The sequence below is a fragment of the Suricata suricatta genome, chromosome 10 (genome assembly GCF_006229205.1).
Source record: "Suricata suricatta isolate VVHF042 chromosome 10, meerkat_22Aug2017_6uvM2_HiC, whole genome shotgun sequence".
NCBI classification, from domain to species: domain Eukaryota; kingdom Metazoa; phylum Chordata; class Mammalia; order Carnivora; family Herpestidae; genus Suricata; species Suricata suricatta.
The window spans coordinates 102156604-102178389 of record NC_043709.1 but is presented as its reverse complement, the minus strand read 5'-3'; the positions used below and the strand labels follow the sequence as shown (position 1 = coordinate 102178389).

The 21786-nt window shown below is 35.8% G+C and overlaps 1 protein-coding gene across 12 annotated transcripts in view; it reads right to left on the bottom strand.

The window, feature by feature from the left end:
- The window catches only part of WNK1 (WNK lysine deficient protein kinase 1), a 146605-nt gene that overhangs the window by 56368 nt on the left and 68451 nt on the right, over positions 1 to 21786 (bottom strand). For all 12 annotated transcript variants that reach the window (XM_029954013.1, XM_029954003.1, XM_029954008.1 and 9 more), the window contains exons 3-4: positions 12199 to 12419; positions 9520 to 9677 (exon numbers count right to left, since the gene is read on the bottom strand). In XM_029954013.1, the coding sequence (XP_029809873.1) occupies positions 9520 to 9677; positions 12199 to 12419 (379 nt within the window). The remainder of the gene's footprint in view (positions 1 to 9519; positions 9678 to 12198; positions 12420 to 21786) is intronic.

Genomic DNA, 21786 nt, shown 5'->3' with positions numbered 1-21786 from the left:
TTATTTTTGAGAGACAGAGAGAGACAGTATGAGCAGGGGAGGGTCAGAGAGACAGGGAGATACAGATTCTGAAGCAGGCTGCAGGCTCTGAGCTAGCTGTCAGGACAGAGCCTGATGTGGGGCTCCAACCCACGAACTGTGAGATCATGACCTGAGCTTAAGCCAGCCGCTCAACCGACTGAGCCACCCAGGCGCCCCTAGACACCATAACTTTAAATTGTGCCTGTGAACATCTGTGTTTTATCTTATTTTAGGCATCTGTTAGCAAGATATATCCTACGGTATTAGAAAAGCCTAAAAGTTTTTTTTGGAGTCTGAGAATACTCAGAAACCTTAATATGAATGTACATTAATAATAATTACTCCTTCACTTTTATTCCTTTTCTGTTTACAAAAGATTTCTAAGGAATGCTCAGTTTGTGAGAGAAACCTATAGTTCGAAAACTGAAAATAATGGGTCTCAATGAGAAAGGACTCCTGAATCATGAATTGTCCTGAAATGTCTAAGGTACTAGCAAGTGAACTTATGATTTGGTTTTCCTATAAATAATATTCCCTATAAATAATAAACAATAATAATATTAAATAAATAATAAAGTGAGAGTGATTATAGGGTAAAAATTATAGTGAAACACTTCAACAAAATACAGACCTAGCCTCATAATGGAAAAAATTACTTATAAAATAGTTGTTTAGAAATTTCAACTATGAGATTTGATAATTGATGAAAAATACATATATAGATGACTTTTTCTAATGTACTTCTTGTCCTGAAATTTTGACTACTTTTAAAGATTTTGTTTTCTGCTCTTTTGGAACCAAATAGTTTTACCCATCATAGAAAACATATTTCTATCAGTGTTATCAGTTTCTACTTGCTATTATTCAATTTCATTTTAGGATAGCTTTGTTAATATTTCAAAGATGACCTTAAGTTTCATTCGTGTTTTGCAAGGTTAATTCAACCTCCCAAACTTACATAGTGTCTAACTGACTATATCTGGGATTCCTTTAATTAATTAAATCACTTATTCAAACTATTACTAAGTGCCTACAATGTGCCATATACGATGGTATGAATACAGTATGTACAAAGATTTGATAAATCAAGCTCTAGGACAGTATTTTTTAAGATAATATATATTTCATCCTTTCTGTTCTGCAGTCCCTCTCCAGAAGGGAGGGTGGCTATAGATTCAAACAGTTTAACAAGAGAAGGAGGAAGAAACTATAGAACTAAAGGGAAACAAATGTGGTATATCCAACCATATAATGGATTATTATTCAGCCGTAAAAAGAACGAAATGCTAACACATGCTACAACACGGATAAACCTTCAGAACATTATGCTAAGTCAATGCATAACACAAAAGGCAAAACAGAAAAACGAAGCATAACACAATGGTCATATATTATATGATTTCATTTGTATTAAATGTCCACAACAGGCAAATCAAATACAGAAAGACATAAAGTAGATGGATGAGTCGTTGCCAGGGACTCATTGGAAGTGGGAGTGGAGTGTGAATGTTAATGGATATGGGATTTCTTTTTGGGGTGATGGAAAGGTTCAGTATGAATATATTTAAAAAACTGAATTGTACACCTTAAAATGAACTTTTATGGTATGTGAATTTTATCTTACAAAAAGGGAAAAAATAAAAACAGGGTAGGTATGAAGAATGCAGAAAGTGATATTGGTCTTTCTAGGTTCTATTAAATTAACATGAAAGGCTTCTCTCATTTGAGAAGGGGAGTCTGCATCTGCAAATAAAGATACATTTGTTTTTTTAGCGTCTCAAATGTCTTTCTTAAAATCAAATTAATTTTTTTAATTTTATGAAATAATTGCTTATATAAATTTTTATCTGATCATATGGCAGTACTGTGCCTAATAATCTAAAGCCATTTAACTCTAAAACACTGGTTTTAGTGCTGAGCAACTTTTTAAATCAACAGTGTTTAGCAATTTTTTCATCTACTCATCCTACACAGTCATTATTTTTAATCAGTTAACCACATTTGCTGGGTTAGGTACAGAACAAGGATAAAATTTAATACTGGCCACCTATAAAACTTACATTAAAAAAAACTGGTACTCTACCATAAAATTTATAACTTGGTTTCTATAAATAGCAGTTATTTTTATACTTCATTTTATATTTAAAATACCCTAAAATTCCATCATCCTTTAAAACATTTTCAATATCAACCTTTAGGGAAATAAGAGAAATAATAAGGAAGTGAATTAGCAAATGAATCAGAGACACTTATCACTAAAGAATGGAGACAGCCCAGTCAATTCCTATCAGTGTCTCTAACAGCAGCCTACAAAAAACAGAGGCATGGTCTGCTCGTTCATAACAAAATTTATCCCCATTTAAAAATAGAAATATCCCAAGACCAACAAAGGAGACTGTTATGGCTGAAAGACAGCAGAGAATGTTTAAATATATGGCTATCTAATGTGTATTTCATATCTAGTCTGTTTGGTATCAAAACATTCAGTAAGGTAAATAAAAGTTATTGGTTCATAAACCCTGGTGTTTAAAATTCAGAATGATCACCTCAAGCAGTAATACTGGGTTTAAGATGTTATTTCTTAGGCCAATACCAAAAAGTACGGCCACTGAAAAAATGGGGATCGAACTCCCAAACTGTGAGATCATGACCTGAGCCAAAGTTAAGAGTCAGACACTTAAGACTGAGCCACCCAGGCAACCCATAGTTCCACTTCTGACTGAGATAAAAGACTACTCATTTTTTATAGTTAATAATTTAAGCAGCGGCTTGCTTGTATGGAGATTGTTGTGTCTGCTCTAGGTACAGAGGTGAATAGCATTCTAACAGAGGAACATTATTACTTTTGCAGAACGTGTCAGTGGAGAATGTTTTTAAGTTCTGGTGACATGTGTTTACAATAGGAGTCAACAACTTTTTCTTTTCTTTTTTCTTTAAAAACATTTTTTAAGTGTTTATTTTTGAGAGAAACAGAATGTCAGTGGGGGAGGGAGACACAGAATCCGTAACAGTCTCCAGGCTCTGAGCTGTCAGCACAGAGCCTGACACAGGGCTTGAACTCAAACTCAAACTCAAAACTGAGTAACAGTGAGATTATAACCTGAGCTGAAGTCAGAGGCTTAACTGACTGAGCCACCCAGGTGCTCCTCAACAACTTTTTCTGTTAAGAGCCCAACGAGTACATATTTTAAGCTTTTTGGAACACACATTCTATTCCAGCTACTCACTCTACATTGTAATGTGTGAAAACAAATATAATACAGAACAAGTGTGGTTATGCTTTATTACTTTATTTATGGATGCAGAAATGTTCACATGACATATTTTTCTTCTTTTAACTCCCCCCCCCAATCACTTAAGATGAAGAAACTGTTCTCAGTCATGAGTTGTACATTGTACAACAAGCTATATCTGGCCCATCTAATCCCTGGTTTAGAGTATGATGGAATGAAGAAAAGTTAATATATGGCAAGTTAGTAAACAAAATATATAAACGATTCCATATACAAATTATAAATTTTATAGTCTGAAAATTTAACATTATATATTTAACCTCATAATCAAGTTTAATGATCAAGATCCATCTTATTTTAAGAGGACATATATTTACAGTGGATATTTATTTTCATAAATGGTAAGTCAAAGAGAACAACTTAGCTTAACTGAATTCTAATTCATAAAGAAAATAAACCTCTCATCCATTCACTCTATCTCTACTGCAAATCCTAATCTATTAGTCATTCCTTCAGATTACTGCAACAGTCTCTTGATAGGGTTTTCATCTTTTGGTCTTCATAAATCCATTCTGTACTCTGGAGCCAGAATAATTTTTTTTTAACCAAAATTTAAGTCTGATCCTATTACAACTACCCAGTTGTAAAGTGCTGCAATGGTTCCTTGAATGCTGGAGTATAGTATAAACTCTCTTTTCCTCTTACTGTCCTTTGTTTCTTTCTTTTCCTGCTTCCAAACTCTACAGACCTACAAATATATAGTTTTCTCACATGTAACACTATCTTAGTTTTTCCCTTTTTAAGTATTTCCCCAACCTGTCCAAACTCAATTAGGCACCACTCCTATATGCTTACATTAAGAACCTATCCCTTGAGTAATTCTTTTTATACCATATGGTAATGAACTGTCTGGGTTTAACTGTTGCTTCCCCTTCCCCTAATAAGTTAAGAGATAAGTTCTACTTATCCAGAAAAAAGTCTGGAACAAAGAAAGCAGACCTAAATATTTGTTGGATGAATCCATAAACTATTAAAGGTTGAACTGTCCCCTCTCAAAAGATATGTTTAAATTCTGGGGTGCCTAAGTGGCTCAGATGGTTGAGTATCCAATTCTTGATTTCAGCTCATGTCATGATCTCGGGGTCTTGGGATCGAGTGCCACATCAGGTTCTGTGCTAAGTGTGGAGCCTGCTTAAGATTCTTGCTCTCCCTCTGTCCCTCTTCCTCTGCTTGCTTGCTCTCTCTTTTCATGGGTTTGAGCCCCGCTGCCAGACTTTGTGCTGAGGGAGTGGAGCCTACCTGATATTCTCTCTTTTTCCCACCCCCCTCTTTCACTGTCCCTCCCTGACTAGAGCTTTCTCTGTCTCTCAAAATAAATAAACTTTAAAAAAAAAAAAAAGAAGGAAAGAAAATAGGATCAGTACAACTGTAATTAGTTAAGATGAGGTCATCCTGGAGTTGGATGGGCCCTTAATACAATCTGACTGGTGTCTTTATAAGAAAAGGAGACACAGACAGATGAGGGGAGAACACCATGTGAGAGAGACTGAAATGCTGCAGATGCAAGCCAAGGACTACCAAGGATTGCTGGCAAACCATGAAAAGTACGAGGCAATGAAAAGTTTTCTCCTCCATGTTTCAAAGAGAGCATGACTTTGCTAAAACCTTGATTTTGGACTTCTGGTCTCAAAATTGTGAGACAATAAATTTCTGATTTATTTAAAAATCACCTAGTTTGTGGTGTTTTGTTATAATAGCCCCTGAAAACTATCAAATACTTGGTGAACCACCTTACATTTCAGGTATATACAGTTTCCTATGTCTCCTTATACCCCAACTCTCAACTCTTCCTTGAAAACCTGGGTGGCTCAGTTGGTTAACCATCTGACTCTTGACTTTGGCTCAGGTCATGATCTCATGGTTTGGTGAGTTTGAGTCCCAAGTTGAGCCCTGCACTGAGTGGAGCCTGCTCTCTCCCCCGCTCTCTGTGGCCTTCCCCTACACACATGCAAAATAAATAAATAAATAAACTTAAAAAAAGAAAAGAAAATAGGTTTAAAAAACTAATATGAGTAGATCTGGTGAGGTAACCTTAATGTAATATTAGATGTAATAAAATAAATGATTAAATTCACATATTTGAATTCAAACAAGGATCTGTACAAGACCTATCAAAACAATTGGGTGGTTCAGATTTGTTTTAACTCAGTATTTAAATCTGCCAGGCATTCTGTCATATCTAGCAAAATCAGGAGAGTTAATGAAAGGAAATAAAATCTAAGCCAACTTAAAGGGCAATTTACCCTTAGGAAAAGTTAAAACATAAAAGTAATTTACTTATGAAATTTTATTTATTATCCCTATAGTTAATTTTTAAAAAATAAACTCTTATTGGTTATTTCATTGAAAGAGTTGAGAATTATGTGTTCATCTTCTCACATACACACACTGCATAAATACAACAGGAATGGAATCTGACCTATCGAGAGACAGGTCTCTTTTTTCTCATTAGAAAATTCCCAGAAGCCAACTATTACCTAGTCTTTTGTTTCATCAACATTATCCTGAAATTCTGTTCATTTAACTAAGAGTCAGCCTTTTCTTTCTTAGAAATAAAGCATACACTCACACTTGCCTAGCCTTGTGTTTTTTAAGAGCTATATGGGCAGATTAAATGATCTTATATATAGACAATCCTAAGGAATCTACTAAAAAACTATTAGAATTAATAAATTCAGGAAGTTTGTTAGATTCAAAATCAATATGCAAAAACCAATAATAGTATTTGTAATGAATAATCAAAAATTAAAGAATTCAATTTCATGTATATAAATAGCACCCTCCCACATATATTACTCAAGAATAAACTTGGGGCACCTGGGTAGCTAGTTAGTTAAGCATCCGACTTCGGCTCAGGTCATGATCTCAAGGTCTGTGGGTTCAAGCCCTGCATTGGGCTCTGTGCTGACAGCTCAGAGCCTGAAGCCTGCTTCAGATTCTGTGTCTCCCTCTCTCTCTGCCCCTCCCCTGCTCACACTCTGTCTCTCTCTCTCTCTCTCTCAAAATAAAATAAAGACATAAAAAATTTTAAAAGAAAAAACTTCATAAAATATAAGGCTTATACTCTGAACACTATAAAACACCACTGAAAAAAGTTACAAAAGACATAAGTAAATGAAAAAACATCCGATGTTCATGAACCAGAAACTCAATATGGTTAAGATGCAATACTCTCCAAATTTATCTATACATTCAACTGTATATGTATCAGGATCCCAGCTGAATTGTAAAAGTTGACAAGCTGATTCTAAAATTTATACAGAGTTACAAAAGGCCAAGAGCTAAAACTTGTAGAATAAATAGAAGGACTCACACTTCCCAATTCAAAGCTTACTACTTACTACTACAAAGCAATGGTAATCAAGACATAATGATACAGGGAGAACCGAGAGTCCGGAAATAAACCCATGTGCCTATGGTCAACTGATTTTCAGCAAGGGTGAAACCATTCAATAGAGAAGGAATAGTTTTTTCAACAAATGATGCTGGGACAACTGGATAGTTGTCACAAGCACATGAACCAAGTTAAAACCCTTCCCTCACACCACCAAATACAAAAACAAACTCAAAATGAATTAAAGATCTAATTTCATTGTGAGAACTAAAACTATAAAATTCCCCAAAGAAAACACTAAATGTTCATGACTTGAGACTTGGCAATGTATTCTCAGGTATGACATCAAAAGCATGAGCAAAACGAAAGGTAAAATACATAAACCAGATTTCATCAAAATGAAAAGCTTTTGTATCTCAAAGGGTGCTAGTACAATAGTGACACTATTAAGAAAAGACACTGACAGAATGGGAGAAAACAATTAAAAATCATCTATCTCAAAAAAGACTTCTTTTTAGAATACACAAAGTTGTACAACTCAATAATAAATGACAAATAACTGAATTGAAAAAATGAGCAAAAGGGGAACCTAGGTGGCTCCGTCAGTTGAGCGTCCGACTTTGGCTCAGGTCATGATCTCACAGTCCGTGACCTTGAGCCCTGCATCATACTCTGTGCTGACAGCTCATAGCCTGGAGCGTGCTTTCGATTCTATGTCTCCCTCTCTCTCTGCCCCTCCCCACGCCCTCTCTCAAAAATAGATAAACGTTAAAAAAAAAAACGAGCAAAGGATCTGAATAGGCATTTTTCCGAAAGAAAAAAAAAGACCTACACACAGCCAATAAGCTATTATCATCATACTGTAATTACAACTGTTTGCTTACACACTGATCTTTTATATCAGAGCTAGTTTTCTGAAGACAGGGAATATGTAAGCTATTCACCTTTAACTACTCTGGACTTGGCATTTAGCAGGGATTCAGAAAATGTCACATATTATTTGCATTTGAGACTTATACATGGGATACTAAAAGATACTAAAAAGTACTAAAGATAAGAATAAACAAATACTTTGCAGAGATAAGATTACAAGTTTTAAAGAATAATATAAAGCAATAAAAATAAATAGCAAGTACTTATATATAACACTAAACACCATTTTAAATGCTTTACTTTAATTCAATTTTTGAACTCAGAAGTAAAATAATCAATTACAAATAAAACTATGATTCTGATCAGTAGAGAAGCTCAGCTCAGAGAAGGCAAAAATCATTATGCAGAAAGGCTCATCAGAAAAGAATTTGTCAGGGAAGTCTATTAAATATGAAATAAGAACTGAGTGGATAGCAGAAGAGCATGTACAGAAGGTAAATAGTATGTACAAATGGACAGGAAAAAAAAGGGAAGGATAGAGCATATGTACAGGAAAATAAAAAGAGAACTGGCCTGATTTTAAAAAAGGTGTTTAAAGTGAGGAATAGTAAAGAAAATAATAAGAATTTCTACATGCTTTCACAAGCAAAATGGTATCCTGTTAGTTCCTTGTACCAAAAAGAAAGAGCAAGAAAGTTCAACTAGTTCAAGTGAAGCAGAAAATCAAATTCATAATGATAACTACTTTGGGATGATAGTGTAAGGTTTCTGAAGTAAAGGTATATCAGAGTTTGACAATGGGAATGAAGAAGGCATTTATATCTTAAGGGTTATTTTGAACCAAGAACCTGATAAATAGGAAGTAGTGAGTAAAAAACAAGAAATCAAATACTTCCTGAGGTTTCAAGAATTGTAAATAAAATACAGGGGGAAACCACCCAGTAAATAGTCCATCTTACCCTCAAAGGAGAAAGGGATGATGTAAATTATTAGGCAATGATGGAGGAAAGAGGAATAATCATAAAAGACTAGAAACTGGAATTCATAGATGGACCTACCTAAGAGGCAAAGCAGATGAACTTTCTAAGGGCAAAACCGTAGAATAGTGATCAGGATACTTAATCAGAATTATCTAAAGGCTAAACTAACTACATTTACCACATTTCTCTTGCCCTCACCCAGCCTGAGAAAAAGAAAGTAGGGGATAAAATAGTTGTAGATTAAGAGACATAACAGGGGCATCTGAGTGGCTCAGTTGGTTGAGCATCTGACTTTGACTTGGGTCACAATCTTATGGTTTGTGGGTTCAAGCCCCACACTGGGCTCTGTGCTGACAGTTTGGAGTCTGCTTCAGATTCTGTGTCTCTATCTTTGGCCCTCCCCTGCCCTCTCTCTCTCAGAAATAAATAATAAAAATATTTAAAAAAAGAGAGACATAATAGTAAAATATTTTCCGTGGACCTTGATGGACCCTATTTTGAACACTGACTGTAAGCTGATAGAACTGGGGAAATATTTTAATAGGTTAGGGCATTAGATAATCCAGAAATTACTGTTAGGCCTTAAAACCTGTGGTACTTATGATTTAATAAATTCATAAATCAATTTTAAAACATTTAAGGAAAAGTCTGTGAACAAAGCAACAGTTAAGAGCACTACTTTTTAACTCAGATAAAACCTTTTATGGTCGGAAGGAATGAGAACTTAGATGAATAAACAGGGGTTTGAAAACTAGTAATGACAGTATCTTTTAAACATAATATATCTCAAAACAGAGGTTTAAATGAATACAAGGAGTATCCAGAATATACTGGTACTCTTTGATTTTTCTTTTTGCTTTCACTAAATCAGCAAAATAAAATCCTTCAAATCCCTCTTCTCCCAACAACTGAGTGTGCTTTCTACCATTGTTCCCTTTTGCATGGTTGGATGTTATCCAGCTTGGCATTCCTTTTTAGATGTGACTTAAGCTCATTAATCATTTAGGAGAAGACTTACACTGGTCACTCGACGGTAGATCTGCGCAGCATTTTGGCACTCTGAGTAAGGGTATTCAGATGTGGCCATCTCAAGCATGCACATCCCAAAAGCATAAACATCAACAGATTCATCATATTTTTCCTCATACATCTCAGGGGCCATGAACTCTGGGGTACCTTAAATTAAAAGAACAATTCAGACTTAATGTGAGCAGAAACTACAGATGTTACTCACCTGGAGGTGAGTTGACCTGTGAAGCAGATGGGGTTGACCTGTGAAGACAGAAGAAAGGGGAAGGAAGGGAAGGGAAGGGAAAGGAAGGGAAGAAGGGGGAAGAGGGAAGGAAAAGGAAGAGGGGAGGGGAGGAGGGACGGGGAGAGACAGCAGAGTGGCAGGAACAGGGAGGAGGAAGAAACAGTCTGTCCCACCAAATATCTTATACATCTGCTGCATGGCCTTCATAAAAGAAGCTGGAACAGGGTCAAGTGTCTATTTACTGTTCTAAATGGATTCCTGATATATAATAATGTAAAAATAGAGACTTGGATATGAGATAAATTGATATAACTCATCATGAAAACAAACGGAAGAAAAAGGTAAGAGACTAGCAAGAAATAAACATATAATGGTATCTACCAGTAAGACAAGATAGGTTAAAAAAAGATCAAAATACTTGTCTGCCCCCTACTGTATGGTAGCTGCAAGGATAATATTTATGGCTAGATTTTTTGCCACTAACATTCCACCTGATCAGTTTCACTTTTAAGGAGACATTGCAAGGACGCCTGGGTGGCTCAGTCGGTGAAGCATCCAACTTCGGCTCAGGTAATCATCTCATGGTTCGTGGGTTCGCGCCCCACGTCAGGCTCTGTGCTAACAGCTAACTCAGATCCTGGAGCCTGTCTTCAGATTCTGTGTCTCCCTCTCTTTGACCCTCCCCTGTTCACGTGGTCTTTCTCTCTAAAAAATAAATAAAACACTAAAAAAATTATATAATAAAGGAGACCTTGCAGTGAAAAATCCAATATTCAATGTTTTTTAAAAGAATAAAATAAAGTGTAATGGTCTATAAAGGCCACTCACCAGAGCCCCTTTCTTCACATACTTACCATACCACATGCAGTATACAAATAAGCCTAATGCAGATACAAGAAATATAGTGAGGGACATCTTGCAGACAAAAACCAAATACAAACAAATAGAGAACTGAAATACAGACTGAGTTATGTGTGATTCCATAGACCAAGTTTTCTAATGTTTCCAAAGAAATTAATTCTGAATACCTCAAATTATAGGATATTTCCAAGAACAGGCTTGCACACGATGATTTAAGCAAAAAAGGAAAGAAAAAAAAACCCAACCCTCTCCTAGGTCTGAGATTTTTAAGGTGCTAAAAAGTATCAAAGAAATGTTTCCTTTTCCTGTAACAAGGCCAAAAGGAAATTCAGCTTTAAGTAACTCTTTTCCAATTCTTATTGTTAATCTGTTTTTTAATAATAATTTTTTATGTTTATTTTTGAGAGAAAGAGAGTAAGAGGAGACAGAGTACGAGTGGGGAGACACAGAATCTGAAGCAGGCTCCAGGCTCTGAGCTGTAGGCACAGAGCCAGATGTGGGGCTGGAACTCATGAACTGTGAGATCATGACCTGAGCTGAAGTCAGATGCTTAACTGACTGAACCACCTGGGTACCCCCCTAAATAGAATACTATTTTTTAAAAGAATGTATACATTACTGGTGTTATACGGTTTTCTTATGAATAAAGTTCTAGCCCACTTAAAAATTAATGGTTTCCTTGTTGTTGCCACCTTTGAGAGAGAGAATAAAGTGTATGTGATTTCAAGTGTTCAAAATGTCATGTCCTCTTCAAAGAGTGAAAGCTTATCAAAATAATAAGCAAACAAGCATTAAATTATTTTTCCAGCTGCAACTCTCTAACATATAGTTGAAAATCTGAAAGGACAGCCTTGTTCTTTAAGATCAGTGATTCTCAACAAGGAGGTGATTTTGTTACCAGGGGACATTTTGCAATGTCCAGAGACATTTTTGGTGTTAACAACTGGCTGGGGGGGAGGCATGAGCTGAAAGGCGGTGTGCTCCTGACATCATTTAAATAATCTTACAATGCACTAGAAAGCCCTTACAATAAGGAACTATCCAAGCCCAAATACTACTAAGGTTGAAAAAAAGCCCTATTTCAGATAGATACTGAGGCTACCTATAAGAAAAAATTTGAGAAAATTAAGCTTTCATAATAAACACTTATTTTCCCATTTAAAAATAAAGTCTTAACAGGTAGATACTTTTGAATAATAATATGTATCTAATACTTTTTTTAGAAACTAAACTACATATAAATTCAGTATCTTTTATAGGAAAGTAACTCTATATTTATTATATAAATAAGTATATAATACTAAGTATCAACAGGAAAACCCAATAAGATTGGTAGTTAAATAAGGTTTTGTCAACAAAGTTCATGTCACATAATTTTACAAAACATCATTGGTCTTGAAGATGATTCTAGAAGCATATAGAGAACTCCACATTTCGTAAGTAGAACTGATCACTTTCTGAGTTCAAGGTATGAATTTCTGATGGTTTATTTCACATAATAAACACTCTGAGAGGGTCAGGTTTCTAAATAAAAGGAATATCAGAAACCCAGCTAGCATGCAAGGTACACCTGAAACATACCTATCACACTCTTGGCAAAAGAAGCCCGCTTCAGGGTTGCCAGACCTAGGTCTCCAATCTTGACTGAGCCTGTAGGGCCAGTGATAAAGATGTTGTCACACTTAAGATCTCGGTGAATAATAGGTGGGGTTCGAGTATGAAGAAACTGAAGTCCTTTTAGGATCTGACGGCACCAGCTTCTTAGAACTTTGATCTTCATCACCTTAAACCTTTTCAGATACCTAGAAAAGGCAAAGTATACCAAACAGGTTATCGATGATATGAAGTAACTGCTTTGAAGAATTCCATTAAATTCTAGCATATCTGAGATGGGAATATCAAGTTTATGATATTATGATTCAGTAACCTTAAAGGTTAGCGATACTTTTAGCAAAGTTAAAGGGGAAAGGATGATAATAAGTGGTTGGTAAATGAATTCTAATAATGCACAAAAAATGAATTCCTTCAAATTGAGTCACTACTAAAATAACTTCAAAGTTAAGAGGTAGAAAAATAACAGAAATACAAATAAAAAATAGAAGTTAAGGGGTAGAGTTTGACTTCTGGTAAATGGTGGAATAATTCTTATTAAACACAGATATAAACTGTAGTAAAAATACAAGAAACAACTACTTTAAGGCTCTGGAGAGCAATTGAAATTGGAAGGGAGTTCACATTAGGGAAAAAAGAAAGCACTGCTTGAGCTTCCTATTCTCTAAATCTTCTCAGTTGAGGAAAGGCTCCAGCCTGACTCTGTAGGTCAGCTCAAATCTAAATAGAAGCCTATAGCCTTATTAGGTGAGAAATGGGAGGACAGAGTTCAAGATGACCACAGCAGCTAGAACAGTGCTGTCCAACAGAACTTTCCATGATAGTCTGCTCAATATAGTATTCACTAAATGTGAATATATTTAAATATAAATTAATTAAAATTAAAAATCCTATTTTCCAGCAGCACTAACCACATTTCAATTGCTCAAACAGCCACATGTGTCAAGTGGTTACCATTTGGACAGTACAGATATAGAACATTTTCATCACTACAGAGAGATCCAGAGGACAGCAGAGATCTAGAAAGTAAAGGAGGGAAATCCCAGAAGAAAAGCCCCAAAATCCTGCATATTCACTCTGCCCAAATCTCTGGCTGACCTCTGAAATATGTATATGTGGAAAGGCAGATTCCAAGAAGCCCAGCTAATGCTAAAAGAATGGAACAGAAATTTCTGGTGCTACTCACGGCAGGAAAGATAAAGTTTGTGGATTGGCTTTTTTTCTGAAAACATTTCTCTAAAATATTCAGGAAAAGTATGAAGATATAAAAGATTACATTAGCCTCAGGTCATCTTTAAAATATGTATGGCCTATTAAAGGACAACTTATAACACTGTATTTAATGTAGCATACATAAAAATTACAGCATAAAAAACAAATATTAGGGATAACTGAAACTTTATCTCTTAGTGTAAGGTTCCTTTACATGAAACTGTACAGTATCAACCCAAAGTTTATTGTGAAAAGTTACAGATATAAACACAATCTCCACAGTGACTCCTTTAAAAACAAAAACCACACAAGGAGGTTTTAACTAAAAAGCTAATACAGGAACTGAAATGAAATTCTACTTCATTTGGATGAGGTGATCAAAGAAAATCAATGGTGAAAGTTGGTTTTATGGTTGAAACAAATATTGATATCAGTTACCTCTAGAGGGTGAGGAAGGGCTGTCTAGGAAGAGCCATAAGGGCATTTTCTAAAATAAAAAGAATGTTCTATACCTTAATAGTTTTCATTGCATGAGTGAATGCCTTTGTCAAACCATTATGATTACACTTTTCACTATATTTAAATATCACTGTAAGAAAAACAATGCCTAAAAATACAGGATGTGTTTATACACAAAACATTACTGATACTACAACTTATTTTGGAATGAACAAAATTAAGACAGGGTAATGATCAGATGGAGATATGTGGTAAAGTAAATACAGCAAGTTAAACTACAGAATTTAGGCAGTGAATATATATGTGTTCACTGTGTAGTTCTTTCAACTTTTCTGTATAACTGAAAAATTCTTTATTAAAATTTTGGGGATAAGTTAAGTTGGTATCATTCATAAAATGATCAAGTATCATTATCATTTATAAAATGATCCAGTATATAAAATATAATAGGTAACTATATCTTAACCTTGTATCTATTAACTTCATTAAATTTGTTTAGAATCACTGGAATTTTCTATGTTAACAATTACATAATCTGCAATCAAGGGCAATGGTATTATTTCTTCCTTTCCAATCTCTATGTCTCTAATACTAGTTTTCCCTGTATTTATGCCTTATTGCAATGGGTGGGCCTCTAAAACAATAATGAATGTAAGTGGTTAAAAAGCATTTTTTCCCCCTAATGTTTTATTTATTTTTGAGAGAGAGACAGCATGAGCAGGGGAGGGTGAGAGAGAGAGGGAGATACAGAATCCGAAGCAAGCTCCAGGCTCTGAGCTAGCTGTCAGCACAGAGCCCGATGCGGGGCTCGAACCCACGAACTGTGAGATCATGACCTGAGCCGAAGCTGGACGTTTAACCGACTGAGCCACCCAGGGGCCCCTAAAAAGCGTTTTTGCTTTTGTTCCTCATCTTAGGGGAAATAGTTAAGTATGACTTTAGCTATAGGTTTTTTGGTGGATGTTGTTTCTTAGTTTGAGGAAGTTCCCTACTATCCCTATTCTAAGAGTTTTTAGCCACGAATAGATATTAAATTGTGAAATACTTTTCCACATATTTTGAAATGATCAGAGGCGCCTGGGTGGCTCAGTCAGTTTTAAGTGTCTGATTTCGGCTCAGGTCATGATCTCACCGTTCATGGGTTCAAGCCCCGCCTGGGGCTCTGTGCTGACAGCTAGCTCAGAGCCTGGAGCCTATCTTTAGACTCTGTGTTTCCTTCTCTCTCTGATCCTCCCCTGCTCATGCTCTCTCTCACTCTCAAAAATAAATAAAACATTAAAAAAAATTTTTTTTAATGATACGGCTTTTCTCCTTTATTCTGTTAATGTGGTAAATAACACCAATTAATTTAACGTTAGACCAACTTTGTGATACCCTCTTTGATCTGGATATATCTGGATCCAATTTGCAATTATTCTGTAAAGTATTGATTTTCATGAAGGATACTGCTCTTGAAAAAATTTTTTTTCAAGAGAGCCTCAGTAGCTCATTCAGTTAATGGGCTGACTGCAGCTCAGGTCATGATCTCATAGTTTTTGAGTATAAGCCCTGCATCTGGCTCTCTGCTGTCAGCACAGAGCCTGCTTTCCACTTTGGATCCTCTGTCTCCCTCTCTCTGGCCCTCTCCCATGCACTCCCTGTCTCTCAAAAATAAATAAACATTTTTTAAAAATTAGAAAAAATTTCTTTTCCTATGTATCAAGTTTTGGTATTAGTGTTATGCTGTCTTCATAACATGAGTTAGACACTGATCGTTCCACCTTTTTTTTTTTTTTGAGAAAATTTAACACAGTGGATTTCCCTTTTTTTTGGTTAAGATAAAATGCACATAATACTTGCCATTTAACTAATTAATTATTTAATTTGAGAGAGTGCATGTGCAATTGGGGGAGGTGGCAGAGGGAGAGACAGAGAATGAAATCTTTAAAAAAAAAAAGTTTTAATGTTTATTTTTGGGGCGCCTGCGTGGTTCAGTCGGTGGAATGTCCGGCTTCAGCTCAGGTCATGATCTCACCATTTGTCAGTTCGAGCCCTGCATCAGGCTCTGTGCTGACAGCTAGCTCAGAGCCTAGAGCCTGTCTTTGGAATCTATGTCTCTCTCTCTCTCTCTCTGACCCTCAACTGCTCACGCTATCTCTGTCTCCCTTAAAAATAAATAAAACACTTAAAAAGTTAAAAAACAAAATGTTTATTTTTTGAGAGAAAGAGACAGAGTGTGAGTGGGGGAGGGGCAGGGAGAGAGGGAGACACAGAATCTGAAGCCAAATCTAGGCTCTGAGCTTTCAGAACAGAGGTTGAAGCGGTGGGGGGGGGGATTCACAGAACAGCAAGATCATGACCTGAGCTGAAGTCCGACGCTTAACTGCCTGAGCCACCCCAGGCACCCTAATACTTACCATTTTACAGTGATACTAAGTAATTCATACTATTAGAAAATTACCACCACCGTCTATTTACAGAACTCTTTTCATGTTAAAAACTGAAACTTTATACCCATTAAACAGTAATTCCCCAAAACCTCCTGCGTTTGGGCTCTGGCAACTACCACTCTACTTTCTGTTTATATGAATTTGACTATTCTAGGTAACTCATATAGGGTGAAATCAAAGAGTTATTTGTATGTGACTTTTTGTGACTGGCTTATTTCACTTCACACAACACTCTCAAGGTTCACTCACACGACAGCATGTGTTAGAACTTCCTTCCCATTTAAGGCTGAAAAATATTCCCCTGTACTATTATATACCACATTTTGCTTATCCATTCTTTCCTTATCGGACACTTGGGCTGCTTCTACCTTTTAGAAAAATGTCTCTTTTGAGACCTGCTTTCATTCTTCTGGGTATGAACCCACAAGTAGAAATGCTGGATCATATGATAATTAAGTAGTAGAGATTACTGACATATAACATTATATTTATCTCAGATGGTCAACATAATGATTCAAAAGGACTTGTATATTTTCAAAATGATCTTCTACAATAAGTCTAGTTAACATCTATCATCACAGATATTTTTTCTTATGAGAACTTTAAGATTTACTCTCTTGGCAACTTTCAAATATATAATACAGCATTATTAACTATAGTCACTATGCCGTACATTACAACCCAAGTCTTCCTTATTTTATAACTAGAAGTTTGTACCTTTTGACTACTCTCACCCATTACACATACCCCACCCCCATCCCTGCACCTGGAGCAATCACCAATCTGTTCTCTGTATTTATGAGTTCGGTTTTTGTTGTTGTTGGGTGTTTTATTTTTAATTTTTTTGGATTTCACATAGGAGTGAGATCATACAGTATTTTTCTTATCTGACTTCTTTAACTTAGCATAATGCCTTCCAAGTTCATCCACATTGTTACAAATGGAAACATTTTCTTTTTTATGGATGAATAATATAATAATCTATTGTGTATATATGTATGTTTGTATATATATTTGTATATATATTTTTGTATACATATATACACAAACATATACACACCATCTCTTCTTTATCCATTCATCCATTGTTGGACACTTAAGTTACTTCCAGGGCTTGGCTGCTGTAAATCAAGCTGTTATGAACACGGGGTACAGTATCTTTTTAAATTAGTGTCTTCATTTTCTTCAGATAAATATCCAGAAGTCAAATTGCTGGATCGTATGGTAGTTCTTTTTTTAATTTTTGAGGAACCCCCATACTGTTTTCCATAATTGCTGTATCAATTTATATGTCTACCAACAGTGCATATGGTTCCACTGTTCTTACCAACACTTGTTTTCCTTGTCTTTTTGATACTAGCCATTCTAATGGGTATGTATGAGATAGTATCTCATTGTGATTTTGTGTTTCCCTAATGACTAGTGATGGTGAGCATCTTTTTCATGTGTTTCTGGGCCAATTTGTATATCTTTTTTGGTAAAATGTCTATTCAGGTCCTTTGCCCATTTTTGAATAGGTTTGTTGTGTTTAATGTTGTTGACTTTTAATAATTCTCTGTATATTCTAGATATTAATCCATTTTGAGTTAGATGATTTGCAAATACCTTCTCCCATTCTATGAACTGTCTTTTTACTCTATTGATAATATCTTTCAATGTACAGAAATTTTTAATTTTCATGAAGTCCAATTTTAAACATACTGGATTTTAGCAATGCCATGGTGGCTCAGTTGGTTGAGTGTCTGACTTCAGCTCAGGTCATGATCTTGCAGTTCGTGAGTTTGAGTCCTACTACAGGCTCTGTGCTGACAGTGTGGAGCCTGGAGCCTGTTTTGGATTCTTTCTCCCTCTCTCTCTACCCCTCCCTTGCTTGTGCTGTGTCTCTTTCTCTCTTTCTTCCAAACAAACGTTTAAAAAAACTTAAACATTATGGATTTAAAAACCTTTGATAGGGCATACATTTCAGGCAATGTTAATAACCAAGTCACTTCCACGTCTGGTGGAGACTATTAAGTTTTCTTTTTGCATTTAATTCAATCAATGTATATATATTTAATTAAAAAATAAAAATCTTTAAAATTACACATATACAGTAAAACTTTGGTTTGTGAATATAATTCGTCCTGGAAATATGCTTATAATCCAAAGCACTCATATATCAGAGTGAATTTCAAGAACCACTGGCTCAGTTGTGATCAATTGCCACATACAACTGGTATTATAAGACATCACTCGTTTATCAAGTTAAAATTTATTAGAAATGTTTGTTCATCTTGCAGAACACTGGCAGAACAAGTTACTCACAATCCAAAGTTTTACTGTACTCTAAGTCACTTTTCATTTTTAGAAACCTATTCTACAGAAATAAATAAGGACATAGGTAAATACATGATTACTGTAGCACTATTTGAAAGGGAAGAATGTGGACAAGAAGAGATCCAATTTGCCCATACAACATTTCTAAACCAAGAAAAGCTAAATATGGTGAGAATGAGAAGTGGTGCTAAAGCTAGGGATATTACTTAAGAACCACCATGACCAAATAAGAAAAAAAGTGACAACCAAGTATCATCACTGCAGAAGACTGACTGACTGACTGACTAAATAAATAAATAAATAAATAAATAAAGGCTCTCCCTGATAACAGAATCTCCAAGGCCTTCATTATGGCTGACTCAGCCCAATCATCTTGAAGAAAAGCCCAGCAGTTGAAAAGTCCTCCCCTCATAACCACAGCTCCTAATTAGCTTCTCAATGCTGAATTATTTAATATAAACTGACAATCAACTCATGGGTAAATAGGGTTAATTATGGTATCCATCCCACAAAATTGGAAGACTAAATGCTAAGAACAATGGCTGCCAAATACTAGAGTACAGGAAATTTTAGATCTACAGAGAATATCAATGAAGGCATGATTAAAAAGACCTAAACAGGGGCGCCTTGGTGGCTCAGTTGGTTGAGTGTTTGGCTTTGGCTCAGGTCATGATTTCGGGGTTCGTGGGTTTGAGCCCCACGTCAGGCTCTGTGCTGACAGCTCAGAGCCTGGAGCCTGCTTCGGATTTTGTACCTCCCTCTCTCTCTGACCCTCCCCTGCTTGTGCTGTCTCTCTTGGTCTCTGAGAAATGAATAAAAAATAATAATAATAAATAAAAAATAAAAAAAATAAAAATACCCAAACAGAAGCTCTGTTGCTGAAAAATACAATAACTGAAATAAAATTCACTAAAAGGTTTCAACAACAGAACATGTAGAAGAAGCAAGCCGCAAACCTGAAAATATGTCAATTAAAATGATGTAGTCTGAGGAGCAGAAAGAAAAGAAAAATAAAGAAAACACCAAGCTGATCAACATGTCTAAGTGGAGCCCCAAATACGAAGAAAGGAGAAAGAGTATTTGATAAAATAATGGCCACACACTTCCTAAATTTGATAAAAGACATGATCCTACATACCTAAGAAGCTCAACAAATTCCATGAAGGATACACACAAAGAGATTCACACTGATATATTACATTCAAACTGCTGAAAATCAAAGGCAAGAGAGAAGCAACTCATCATGATCAAGAGATTCTCAACAAGATTAACAGCCAACTTCTCAGCAGAACCATGAAGGCAAGAAGGCAGAGGAATGACATATTTAAAGTGCTGAAAGGGGTTTTCCAACCATCTACCAGGAATTTTATATCTAGCAAAAGTATCCTTCAAAAATGAAGGCAATATTAAGACATGCCCAGATAAATAAAAGCTGAAGGAGTCTGTTGTGAAAACACCTGCTCTACAGGAAACGAAAGGGCACTGGGCAATAACTTGAAGCTTTAGGAAGAAATAAAATCTCTGGTAAATACATCGCTAAATATAAAAACCAGTATTAACGTATTTTTGGCTTGTAACTCCTTTGTTCACTTCCTACATGCTTTAAAAGGCAAACACACAAATCACTAGTTATAAATCTGAATTAATGGGAACACAATGTATGAAGATGCAATTTGCATCTTTGCAAAATCTACAAAAACACAAAAGAGGTGCAAAGCTGTATAGGAGAAAAGAGTTTGAAGCTACTGAAACTAAGTTGATAACATTTCAAACTAGATTCTTAGAAATTTGTAGTGTTAACTGTAATCCCTAAGATAACCACTAGAAAATATCTAAAAAACACATACAAAGGAAATGAGAAGGGTATTAAAATGGTACACTACAAAAAATCAATGAGTAAAAGCAGCAACAGAGACAAGGAACAAAAAAAGGTATTAAAATATGCCAAAAATGAGCAAACGTGCTTCCTTATCACTAATCACTGCAAGTATAAATGAACTGAATTTTCTAATCAAAAGACAGAGATGGCAAAATGGAGACATATGATTTAACTACATGCTGTCTCAAGAGACTCACCTTATTTATTTACTTTGCTTTTATAGTTTATTGTCAAGTGGTTTCCATGTAACACCCAGTGTTCATCCCAACAAGTGCCCTCCTCTATGCCCATCACTCCTTTTCCCCTCTCCCCCACCCCATCAACTCTCAATTTGTTCTCAGTATTTAAGAGAAGAAACTCTCTTTAGATTCAAAGACCCACTCAAAAAATGAAAGGACAGAAAAAGATATTCTATGCAAATAGTAAAAGAGTGAGGTGGCAATATTAATTTTTTTAAACGTTTTTTATTTATTTTTGAGACAGAGAGAGAGAGACAGAGCATGGGCGGGGAGGGGCAGAGAGAGAGGGAGACACAGAATCAGGCTCCAGGCTCTAGGCTCTGAGCTGTCAGCACAGAGCCCGATGCGGGGCTTGAACCCACGAATGTGAGATCATGACCTGAGCCGAAGTCGGAGGCTTAACTGACTGAGCCACCCAGGCGCCCCGAGGTGGCAATATTAATTAGATAAAACAGACTAAATCAAAAACTGATAACAGGAGATAAAGAATACTATATATTTATAAAAGGGTCAATTTCTCAAGAAGATTATAACAATTATAAACATAATACATAAACAGAAGTCCTAAATACGTCAAGCAAGGGGTGCCTCGGTGGCTCATTCGCTTGAGCATCTGACTTCGGCTCAGGTGATGATCTCATGGTTCGTGGGTTTGACCCCTGTGTTGGGGTGTGTGCTGACAGCTAGCTTAGAGCGTGGAGCCTGCCTTCAGATTCTATATCTCCTTCTCTCTGACCCTCCCCTGCTCACTCTCTCACTCTCTCTCTCAAAAATAAGTAGAATATTAAAAAAAATTAACATTTAAAAAAGTACGTCAAGCAAATATACACAGAATTGAAAGGAGTACACAGTTCTACAGTAACAGTTGGAGATTTCAATAGCCCACTTCCAAATATGGGTAGAGTATCTAAACAGAAAATCATTCATTAAGGCAGTAGAGCATTTGAACAACACTATAAACCACCTAGACATAACAGAAATAGATGGAACAATGACACCCAACAACAGCTGAATATATATTCTT